Below are 12,265 nucleotides of genomic sequence, written 5' to 3'. Positions count from 1 at the left end.
GTGGTATTCAAAAATGCAGTAATTGATATGACAGATGAATAGCAATTGTAATTATGATTTTTAATTGCATCTAGGAAAAATCACTCATCACAATAATTCCATTAATTCTGTGATAGAAAAAAATGTGATTTTTAGAAAATAAGAGGTGAAGAAGAACATGGAGAATCTGCTTCTGTTTTGAGGTTTTATCCAAAGTTTTTCAGCTTAATATGTATGAAGTCACTGTGAAATGAAAGTGCCTTAGTTAATCCACATACAGCTTCTGTTTGGCCACTCTCACCAAGAATTAAAATTAATTTGTCTCCCTTCCAAAATAAATGAAGCTGAATTAGATCAAAGTAAATTTTAATTCTGAACAAAGGTTGTGACACATGAGGAAGTCATCTTGACATAGAAGTTATCACCTTTCCACACATCTGCGACGTGTCTCTATCCTTTGCACACTGTTGTCTTATGGCAAATGCAGAGCAATTTCCATTACTTCAGGCTGATTTTCATTGTTGAATAAATCAGCAAGCATTAGTTCACATTTGTCACAGGCAATGAGTGTTCAGACACATGATAACTTGTCATCCCATTGCAACTTGCTTGTATGTCTGAGCCTGAGCAGTGACACTGAAGGATGGCTTTAATAGATACAGAGAAAAATGGTGCAGAGTCTTAAAAAGGTGGTTTGATATCCTTTTCTGGGTGTTTCCAAGGAAGTTCAGGTTTTCACAGATTGATACAACAGCTCTTTTCTAGTTCTCTTTGCTGGTGATTCTGGGAGAAAATTTGGGAAAGGAAAGGCTGTGGCCCTGGGTGGTATTGGCTCATGGATTTGATGAGCCTGCAGGGAGCTGCTGTGGCTCCCATGCTCCAGCTTCCCAGCAGAGTACAAAGCTCACATGTGCCAGCTCTGATGGCTCTTTACTGCTTCCCAGCCTGGTCAGTGAAATGGTTAAAAAACCTTCCAAAAAAGCCATCTTTCACCTGTGAAGCATACGGTGGGACTGTACAAACACGTGGACTGGTCAGCTGAAGGGATCATAGAATCATAGAATTATGGAATGTGCTGAGTTGGAAGGGTTCCTTCAGGATTATCTGATCCAGCTCCTCGTTCTATATAGGACACCTCAAGAATCACACCACGTGCCTGAGAGCGTTGTCCAATCACTTCTTTAACTCTGCCAGGGTTGGTGCTGTGACCACTTCCCTGGGGAGCCTGTTCCAGTGTCCAGCCACTTTCTGGGTGAAAAACATTTGCCTGATATCTAACCTAAACCTCCCTGAACTCTGCTTCATGCTCTTTCCTTGACTCCTGTATAGCAATCAGAAGGAAATGGATACATCCCTTCCTAAACTTCATTTTGGCATTTTAAATTAAAGTGATCCCTTCTGGTGCAAAACTACCCCTCAGTCCTTTTATATACCTGCTTGCTCCTCTCCTATGCCATCTTTATGTCATGACGCACAAGAATTTATGTTGCTGCTAATTGAGTGGGACTGAGAAGCTAATATGGAGGAAAAATAATAGACAAAAAGTCCTTCTTGGTTTTTTTCATGGCAAGGATGATAGAGAAATTATTGTTCTAGAACAGTGGAGGGTGACACAAGGATGAAAAAAGCTGGAGACTGGAGACTGCTTCTTCCAAAGTGCCAGTTTTTATCCATTTCATACCACAGTCACATTACCAGAATGGCCTCTGAACCTTTCTATGTTTTTCTTGAACAGTTGCTTTTCTCAATGTTTCCTAAGTTACTTGGAAGACTAGAACAAAGAGTTGGACCCAGTGAATATCAGTCATGAAAAAATCATAAAGCAATCTACATAGAAATTCTGCAAATTAGAAGAGCAGTTCTAATTACAATCCATAAAGCAAGGATAAATACATGGGTGTTCTCAGTTAATTTATTTGATGAGGATTGCTACTTTTAATTACTTATGCTATGTTGTAGCAGATCTGTACAGTATTTCACAAAAGTGATGTGATCCAAAACCACACACCTCAGCTCTACCTGCTGCCATAAAATCTTTGTTAAGATACAGAAAAAGGCAGTATTTAATGAATGAATTATGAGATTACTGAGTACCTGCTAGGATAGGCTCTTCAGTATTTATGAAGCATATTTAGTCCTGTTGCAGCAGAAGAAAACAATATCACATTTCTTGATATATTCTGAGACTTCTGAGAAAGTAACAGTTTCTGAGATCTCAGTCCTGTCCCTTCCTCCTCACCTTGCTCCTGTTTGAAGGTTCTCAAGAGCAGAAGATGCATGGAATGCACAAAAATCTGCTGATGCTTGAAACTACCTGGGTGCTCTTGGTGGTGCTGTGTGAACATATTGGTGGTGGAGTAAGGAGCAGTGAAATTCTCATGTGAAATGAGTGATAGACAGTTTAGGGGTGACTCTAGATCCCCTTTCATGAAGCTTACAGCTGCTTCAATTGTGTGCAGTCCTGCCTTTATCAGTATGTTTTGCTCCTACCTGAAGGAAAGGTGAATTCTGGCTCACAGCCTACACCAGTGGGCTGAACCCAAAAAGGATCAAAGGCAATGTAGAAAGAGACCATTAAGATTCACATCTTCACTTCTAAGGCCTTTATAAAGGAGGGTGGAAGATGTGTATTTAGACACATTTAGTCTGGCTGTAGTTACAGCACCAAGGAAAGTATTTGGCTGTGAATTGGAGGGATGATCTCCAGAACACATAACTTCTGCTTAGACCTGGACACTTTAAAATGTTGAATTCATTGTATGTGTTTACAGTATTTAGATCTCCATCAAATATTCATTTTGAACATAAAGCTTGCCACTGTTGTGACAATCTTTTTAGAATGTCTCTTCTGTGTTAGCATCACTTTTATAGGAAACTTGTATCTGTACAGTAGGAGGAGAGAAGACCATCCAGGACACAGTTATTTTCTCTTGCAGTATTGTAACAAAAAGATCCATGAGGTTCCAGACAGAAGCTGTTTTATGTACCAGAAGGCACAAAACATTTGTGCTTCTCTTCACTCCCCTCCAACTCTTTGTTATTTGTCTCTATTTTGACTTCTGTCTTCTAACTGTGCTGACATCACTTTTGCGTTTGTCCTTTGGCCCACAGCATCTCATCTCAACCCAAGTATTTATTGCATTGTTTTTCTTGTGCACACTCTTCAGCCTCCTTTATTCTGCAGTATTGTAAATACACTGACATGCTACTTGTCACATACACTCATGAGCCCCAACAGTTTTCCTTCTCCAGTTTCACAGCACTCTGCTACTGTGTTCAAGTTTCACAGTTTGTTAGCCACACAAAAAGCTTAACTGTCACCTTTTCCTTTCTTTTCCAAGAAAAGGAAGACCTATTGGTTTCAGCAGTGAAGACTGAGGCAACAGCATCCTGCTATTGCTCTGGACTCATCCTAAATCCAGAATGATTGCACTTTACTTTTTTTCATAGAATGTCAGTCTTGTGCTAGTACATATTCTGTGTTAAGAGGCAATATGCAGAGCTGGAAGCCTTTGAAATAAAATCCCCAAAACAAAATAAACCAAATTTTTGCCTTATCAATCTTGCAAAACTCAAGGCCTATGTTAATTTTTCAATTTGTTCAGGGTTTTCCTCAAACAATTATGATGCCTCTCTCAGATAATGTACCCATGGAGCTACCTTCTTCTCTGGTTTTCCTGCAAGTCTTCCCCCAGATGCAGGTTACACAAGGAAGGTTCTGGTAGCTGCTAGACTATATGGTCTCCTGCCTACAAGGGTCTTTATTTCAAGTAAAAGGTCTTCCTCCTCATTCACAGAATGTTCTTAATTCACAGAAAAAGTGAAGCTGCCCTTCTGTCTTGCAAGGCTTCCTCTGAATTCTCAGTCTCATCACACCTTGAATGCTCCTGGAGCATGATGTGGAAAGGAAAACACTTGAAACAGACACATACCTGCAAGACGTAGTCCTGAACTCGAAGAAAAAGCTGTGAGGCAGGGCAGCTTCTTCAGGGCTATCTCCTCCTCAAACTGCTCCTCACACAAAAGATCTTTGAATTGCTCCATGAAGCCACATAACATTTTGGTCTCTTTAGTCTGTTTCTGTCACATTTTTGCCACTGATGAGAAATGTGCCAACAAGTAAAAGATTATCTTAAACACTCACTCTTTACAGATTGAAAGTGTCTCTTTTTTTGTATTCGCTCATTTGGATTGCAAGTTTCATCTCTTGCATCATGTGCTAATAATAATCATTTATTTTCAGGTTGTTACCACTGGAAACCCTGTCCTAGATTATGAAACTATGCCAAAGAGTTTTGATTTGGAGATTTTTGTTGAAGATGCAACTGGAAGAACTGACCTTAACATATTGACTATTCAAGTAACAGACAAAAATGAACATCCTGTATTTCGAGGAAATATGGCAATTCAAAGTAAGATAATGGTAGAATTTGAAAAGAACAATACTTGAAAAGATGACATCAGCTTAAAAAAAAATTGAGCTCATAAAGTGCCTGTAGTCTACCTGTAAGGTAGTCTAGGCATTTTCCTTTAGGAAAACAAGGAAGGAACAGGACACTCTTTTTATTAGAGCTTTGTTTTACACAAAGAGTTGGTATGCTTCAGCTCTGGATATGCACAATTTTTCTTGAAATTAAAACAAAATTCTTTAGCCATTTTGAAGCTGCTGAAGAATTGAGAGAAAAAAAACCCCATTAAATGCATATTTTTAAATTAGAAAATTGGAGTTTTCTGGGATTATAGCCATTGAGTATGTAGTTTGTTGAAAACTGGACTGATTTGGACAAGCAAGATAAATTTCAACAAGTGCATATTGTATGTGCAAGAATTTCTGTGGAAAAACACAAAAACCTTCCTTTGCAGATGTTTTATATCTGCATATTGCATTTGCACCTTCACATGAGAAATTAAGTTGGAAATCAGTCTTAAGAGTGAGGCCTCAGAGACTGTGATCTGTGGTGTTACAAATGGAAAGAGGAAGAGAGTTCTGTCTCCTACATGGGGCAGTTGATGTCAACCAGTTGACTTTTAGGCCAGGGGCAAAGGTGCAAGGGGGAGGAATGTGCAGGAGCCTTTGGAATGAGGCTGGAGAGCCTGAACTGCAGCTGTGGCCAGTGCAGGCTTTGCAAGCTGTGCTGTATACCTGATGTGAGTGACACTGCCATTGACAGAGAGAATGGGAAATAACTGTCCTACTCCCTGAGATTTTATCTTGCTTATTTACTAATGAAGAAGACCTGCAAAAATTGTACCAGATGCATCAGAATATAATGATTTGTTTATTGTGTGTTCACATGCAGACAGAACAGTTCAGTTCACTCCTTAAAGGACTGAGAACCTGTTTGAAGACTTGCTGTCCTATCAGCACTGTATGGCCTAGCCTCCTTCAATACTTAGTTTTAGAAAATCTGAAAATGCCAGACTGTGATCCCTTTGTGGCTGGTATTCAGAGCTGGCTGCTAAACCCCAGGTCTGCACTGACCACACGAGAGTGGTGAAGCCCACCTGCATCCTGACTTTTTCCTGCTGCTCAGGGATGTGTTCATCATGTGTTCAGAGCAGCCTGCTCACATTCAGCCCTCCTCACTGATGCCTCCTGAGCACATTGACATCCCTGATTCCATACAATACTTAGTTTGTAAAGCAAATTAGCTTCCCCCAGGGAAGAGGCTGTGTCATCTTCTCAGTATAGCTGGTGCCTTGCATATCATGGGTGCCACTGGAATCTAATAATAATTAAATCTGACACTTCGGGGGATCGACACAGCATGAAACACACTACGTGGGAGCTTGTTACAAATAAAGGCATCAGCTTAACTCTCAGCTAGAGCTGCCATAAATTGGTGAGCACAGATGTCTGATCTGTCTAACTGTGTGGCTTTAGTTACAGTACCAGCCACAATTAGACACTAATTGCACATTTGCTGTTTATGAAAAAGCATCTCCCTCTCATTAAACTCTGTATTCATGTTGTTGTCCTCTGGGAACAACTCATTACGCTACTCTGGGATTCCCACTGCTCTGATGAGGAGCAGCAGTCAGTAGGGGTCACAGTGGAGATTAATAGCCCAGAAAGAGCAGATCCAGCAGACACAAAAGGGCATAAAGCAAATAATGTGATCTGAAGATCTGTTGTCCTGTTAATTACTCTGCCCAAGGAGAGATGAGCCTGTTGCCAGTGGTCCAGTATGGGATAGCCCAGCTGTGAGAATCCCTGGCATTGAAAGAAATGTACCTTGCACTGAATTATCAGCCTTAGTAAAGCAAACATTTAAGTCAGTGCAGACCATTTGCTACTTATTTGCCTCACAGGTGTAAAGGAAAAGCAGAAATAAAGAGGAAAGGCTCTGAGATCTCCTGGCAGGGCACAGGGTATGGACAGGAAGGGGATGGTGGTGAGGACCTAGCACAGGACTGCTTCCCATCTGCATAGTAAAAAACCCCCACAGATGTAGCCCAAATGCATAATTTACTCCATAACCCGTGAACAACTCAAGATAGGCCATAAGGGAAGATCAGTCTTTGCCTTGGAGGGACAATTCATATTGCAGTGGTGGTTGCCTGTTTACAGATATGTAATTGGTTTCTTTTTATCTTTTGAGTATCTGTGATCTTTGTGATGATTTTGGAATTACACTTGTGAAGTGAGATGGTGCAGCAGGCAGTAATACATTCTGACAGCTTCAGTGCATCAGTGTCTTTGCTGCTGTGCCCTTTGCTTTTATTCAGATAACACTTAGTCTTACATCCATGCAGCTGTGACAGTCTATGTGCTGGAAAGGACACCTCCAGAACGCATTTACCGAGTTGATGCGGCTGATCCTGAAAATGCGAAACTCAAAGTAAGTTGTATTAAACAAAAATCTCCAGAGATTATATAATCTGCTGTGTCTGAAATGTGAATTACCATAATCTTTCAACAATTGCCTTCCTTATCAGAAACACATGAAAAAGTTCAATCTGGAATAAAAGAAACATTCTCAATATTAAATTAAGACAAATCACCCTTAATACTTGGCCATGAACTATATGTTAAGTTCTCAGCCTTCCAAAATTAAGGGATATTGAAGGCAGAATTTGATATAGTTAATTAGAGAGACAGTAGAAATTGTGAATTTAAAATCTCAAAAAGGCTTACAAAATCTTTCTTGTAGATTAGAGTGACTAAAAGTAAATAAAATTTTTAACCTTCTGTATCACAATATAAATTCTTTTAAATGAGACAGTAGGGAAATCAGAAGGCAAATGAATATCAGGTTTTGACAATCCCAGAACAAGATGTGACCTACCTCCAGTTATGAAAATATGTTGGCTGATCTGAAAATACTCTTGCTATTCATAAAAACTTATGGAAAATGATAAGTTGGTAGCTGAGAATTATGTTATATCTTTGCTTTATTTAGTTTGGCTTTATAAAATACAGTACGTTCAAGAACTGAACCCAAAGATGCTACTTCCATGTTTAGTGCTATTCAAGAAAGCAATTAGCTTGAAGTCTGTCCTCAGCCTTTGCCCAGGCAAACCCAGCTGGTGAGGAGGGAAGCAGAACTGTGGGGGTTTAGCTCTGCTTGGTGTGTGAAAGCACTGGCAGTGAGGTCCATGTGCCCTCTAAGCCCTGACACATCCGAGGCATAGGAAGCTGCAAATAAAGATTGCTGGTACACCTTGGACAGATCTGCTCAGTGGCTTTTGCAGCTTATTCACGTGGTGCATGACCCTTTGTAGCTTTCCCTGCTCTGCAAGGCAAGGAATGAATGGAAAGATGTTTAAAGATAAAAAGATTGATTTCTTGTTCTCTTTATTTCAGTATTCACTGCTCCCTGCAACAGTGCCATTCTCAATCAAGGAAAATGGAGACATTTTTTCCACAAAAGAATTTGATTATGAGAAAGATCCACATTGGTGAGAATGTATTTTATTCCCATGGCATATTAGCCTATAGTATTCAGAGAAATGTCTTCTGACATACACAGAATGATTCTTGTTCTGTTTTTCTTATTTAACAGTTACTTTTTAAACATAACAGTGACAGATCCAGATGGACTCAACTCAACTAGAACAGTGAATATAAATATAATTAACGTCAATGATGAAAGGCCTTACTTTACCACGTGAGTAAAAATTTTCCATTGCACTCAAAATATAGGTGTTTTCTCAGATTTACTGCTTTGGCACGAGTGGGAGGGTTTAACATAAGGGCAAATAACTGTGACAACAAAATACGACTTAAAAAAGTATTTTAATTTTGCTATGATTCCTATTCTTATACTGGAAAACTTTGTCCTAATGTCACTCATTTATTTTTATTTGTATTCTTAGTAGTTTAAGGTTTTCCAGGCTCTGTCTTCACGCTAAGAACAGCCAAACAAGCTTGTTTTACTTGTTAGCACTTACAGAGGTTAAAGCTATGCAAAGATCTGTGGACAAGTTCAGACAAGGAAATTATTTTTCACCCGGTGTGAATACAGTCATATAGAGTTTGCTCCTTGTGCAGGTGTGCATTTCACCATAATTGTGTTTATTCATGCAGAAATGTCTAGACATAAAAAGGTCTCCCTTTTGATCAGTCTTCTCTTCCCAGACACTTGTAAACAATCCCAGTGATCTTTGAAATATTGTTGTCTCTTACTGTGTCATAAGCAGGAAATTGTGTCATAACACAAAAGTCAGAAATAGCTTTTGAAGACTAATGGAGTCAGGATATATTAAGAATTTAGAAAAATGGGAACAAATATGCGTGTGCTACAAGCAGGCTGTTTTGCTGTGAAAAGCACAATGGATGGCTGTTTCTAAAGCAGGAGCTTGACAATTACTACAGTTGATCTGACTCTGTTGTTGATTTATCTACGTGACTTGCAAGAGATACTGATGGGATTTAAGGCACTGTCATTGTGTCTCCTGATTGTGAGACTCTACAAGGTCCCTGCTGAGAATATTTGTGATGGCTCCTCTCCTGCCACCTCTGCAGAAGTGGAGACAGGATAGCACCTGGGGCCATGCCAGGAGGTTCCAGCCACTAGTTTGGAACAATCTTCTGCATGTTGTCTCAACCCAGAGCAATGCATGGCTCCTGGGCTGAGGCCAATGATCTGGACCTTGATGGATAAAGGGGTGAAGAATCTGAAGAAACAAAAGAATTAAATGTTAGAAATAGGCATGAATTGTTGTTGCTGTTGCTGTTTATTTTATTTTTTTTTTTTGCTACCTACTTAATACTTGAACCTCATGTCTGCAATAAACAAGAACGTTAATAGCTCATTCCATGTTACTGTACTTCTGCAAGCAGGAGTGATGCCTTGGGAGGCTACCTAGAACAGAGGCTAGGCAGAGTTAAAGGAATAAAGTAGGTATTCATTAAAAGGCCTTCAAAGGATACAGTACAAAAAGCCCAGCCAGGGCTACACCCAAAGTGGACAACCGGTCACAAGTTTTCACACTTTTAGAAGTTTCATTCCATTTACATATTGGGGTAAATTGTTCAATTACAGCTTCAGGTTATGAAGTCCCATCCTCCCAGATTGCTCTCCTCAATTTGCTTGTTTTTATCCTTTTTGGATACAATGGTGTCCTTGGTTCTCCAGCTGGAGGAGGATTGTTTTGTCTAACTAAACTGTGAAGAGAACTTGCTAACACTTTATATGAAGTTCAGAGTTATATGCTAACACAGTACACAATCTGGAAAATATGAAAGCTAAAACTTAAGGCATCATAAGGAATCTTCTTCCCAGTGCTAATGTCTGCACATTGTGTTCTAGACTGATTATTCCCTCCTGATTTTGCCATTTCTGTGTATTTATCCTAGTGTCTGGAATGCTAGAAGAGCTCTTTAAAATATTTATCTACTTGTTTGAATTAGTGAAAACTACAGTGACTTGAGAATCTGTAACAGCTAAATTCTAAGACTTATATGGCAGAAATAGAGTCTGGTATTTGTTTGAATCTTCTCCCTTTTAGATTGACACTACAGCTCAAAAAGAGCAGCCCAGTTTGTAAAGAATTTTAGATTAAATTTCACTTAATGATCTATCCTTAATATGCACATGTATGGCCTGTCCCCTGCTACAATCTGAGCTGCATGCTGGGGCTGAGTACTGCCTGACACTGTAGTAATTAGTGCTGGGGTAAGAGCTGGGGAAGCTTGAGGAGCTGGCAAAGCTCCTTTATTTTACCCCAATCATAGCTGTCAAGAGCAGAGTTTCAAAGAGTCTTTTTAATTGTTCCCATAGTATATGAAAACACATCTGGTTTTGGTGTTCACAACACCACGTTGGCATTCAGCCTTTTGAAATTGTTGCTGTTAAAATCAGTGGAAAACTTGTGGAGTCAGGAAAGCAAAGGAGAAGACAAGAAAACAAGCATAGGCTTCCTTTGCAATTACATTGCAGTGACTGAAAGGTCTGCTTGAACCATCCTGTAAAAAGCCACTGGCAGGTGGCAGACAGACGGACAACATGACACATCCCAGACATAGCTGTGTAGGAAGTGGCCCCAGCTCCTCCCCAGCTGTACTGGTGCTTTGTGCTAGGAGGGTGTGCTCAATAATGCCCCACTTCTTCCCAAAATATCTGGTGGGGATGGGACAACGACCAGGTTGCAGAAGGGTTGGTAAGGCTGTGAGGGTGGAGCTGTGGTGAGTTTGCTGTTCACAGAGAGGTCGGGGTTGGGGTTCCAGTGGGCCTAGGGAGTTTCCTGCTTTGGGCCAAAACCACTTAGAACTGTGGGAGTGAGTGGAATCTGTTTCTTTCTGCATGACTCTGGAAGCAGCAGGAGAACAAGGAAGGAAGGGATTCAATGCCAAGACTAGAAACTTAATAAACAACTGACACAGCAGGCTTCACAACCTCCTTGTTTTCTTCTGGCTGTAAGTTAGGTGCTTTTACTGGGAAAACCCTATGTGATTTCTCTCCTGTATGCTTGCCTCTTTTCATATGAACTGACAGAACAGTTGAAGATAGTGTGTCTTCATAACCATTTTTAAAATTGCAAGTGGAGATCTTGAGGTGTGGGATCTTCTGTTCTGTCTCTGCAATTCTCTGCTCCAATTGCTTAGTGCCCCATGATGTGTGTCTTCAGAGAACAGCAAAGGACTCGTGTCTTCCTGTGCTGGGAACTACAGAGCAGTCAATTACCTAAGTGGTGGCATAGGATGTTTTAAAAGTGCAAAAAGTATTTAGTCTTGAAACACACTTCCAATGTTTTTTGAATTCTTGAGGACCTTCAACTTCCTTTGAGTTCTAGAATTAGGAGATGCTTGTGAGTTTGTGTGTGTTTCAGTAATATAAATCAGTCTTCTGAAATTCCTTGCACCACTTTTGTCCCAGCCCATGCCTATTTTTGCATGTGCTACAAGTACTGAAATTGTCCACCTGAGTACCCATGTGAACATCAAACTGCAACCACTGTAAGCAATCCTGCACAGTTGCCTGCCAGGCGGTATCTGACCTATAAAATTCAATTCATGGGAAATTTGGGAGCACTGGCATACCAACTAGTGGCAGTAGAGAACCATTTTCCCGAGGTAAAATGCATCAGATAGACAGATGCTGCTGGGAGTTTGAGGCATGTTCATCTATTAGGCACCCAGAAGAGTGCTCCTTCCTGCCTTTGCCTACTGCAGCAACAATTGAGATTTTCTGTAATACTGTTGCCCCCCAGAAAGCTCCAGCATTCATTCCAAAAGATGATTTTGTAACTACAATAAGTAACTACATTATTTATTGTAATTTTTGCTTTTCTCTTGTAAAACAAGGGAATTAAAGGAAATGGCTTTATGAGCTGGTGGCTCTTTAAGGAGATGGATGGCATGACTTAATGACCTCCTACTTCTTCAGTTTCCATGGTCCTGTGAAAGTCAAATTGCTTTTACTGTGGAAAAGCTTCAGAGGAAGAACACTTACTTGTGTGGCTGTCATGCCTCATGAGCACATGCCAGTTCAGCTACTGCTACATGTCCATCTGGCAGAACCAATGCCTGGGATATTTATCCAGACATGCAAATAGCCATCTCTGAGCCCAGCAGTGCCATGGCTCTGCTGCTACAGTTGGCTTCTCAGCTAAGTCTGCAATCAGCTGCCCTTACAAACAAGATGCATGCTTTGTTGAATTTTATCTTGTAGAAAACAAAGAATCTACAGGATTCCAGAGGAACAAAGCCCAGGCACCATTGTTGCCAATATAACAGCTAAAGATCCTGATTATGAAGATTCTCCCAGCAGACTTTTCTACAGCATCCAGTCATCTAACAGACACTTTTCCATAAATCCAGGTCAGACAAACAAGAATGTGA

General features: G+C 40.3%; 1 protein-coding gene across 1 annotated transcript in view; it reads left to right on the top strand.

Annotated features, from left to right (window-relative positions):
• CDHR3 (cadherin related family member 3) overlaps positions 1–12,265 on the top strand; it is a 56,201-nt gene that overhangs the window by 25,059 nt on the left and 18,877 nt on the right. The window contains exons 4-8 of the mRNA XM_041474585.1: positions 4,223–4,391; positions 6,736–6,821; positions 7,787–7,881; positions 7,986–8,090; positions 12,096–12,244. Of these exons, the coding sequence (XP_041330519.1) occupies positions 4,223–4,391; positions 6,736–6,821; positions 7,787–7,881; positions 7,986–8,090; positions 12,096–12,244 (604 nt within the window). The remainder of the gene's footprint in view (positions 1–4,222; positions 4,392–6,735; positions 6,822–7,786; positions 7,882–7,985; positions 8,091–12,095; positions 12,245–12,265) is intronic.

The sequence above is a fragment of the Pyrgilauda ruficollis genome, unplaced genomic scaffold (genome assembly GCF_017590135.1).
Source record: "Pyrgilauda ruficollis isolate IOZ18807 unplaced genomic scaffold, ASM1759013v1 scaffold33, whole genome shotgun sequence".
Lineage (NCBI taxonomy): Eukaryota > Metazoa > Chordata > Aves > Passeriformes > Passeridae > Pyrgilauda > Pyrgilauda ruficollis.
This window is presented reverse-complemented; position numbering and strand designations above follow the sequence as displayed.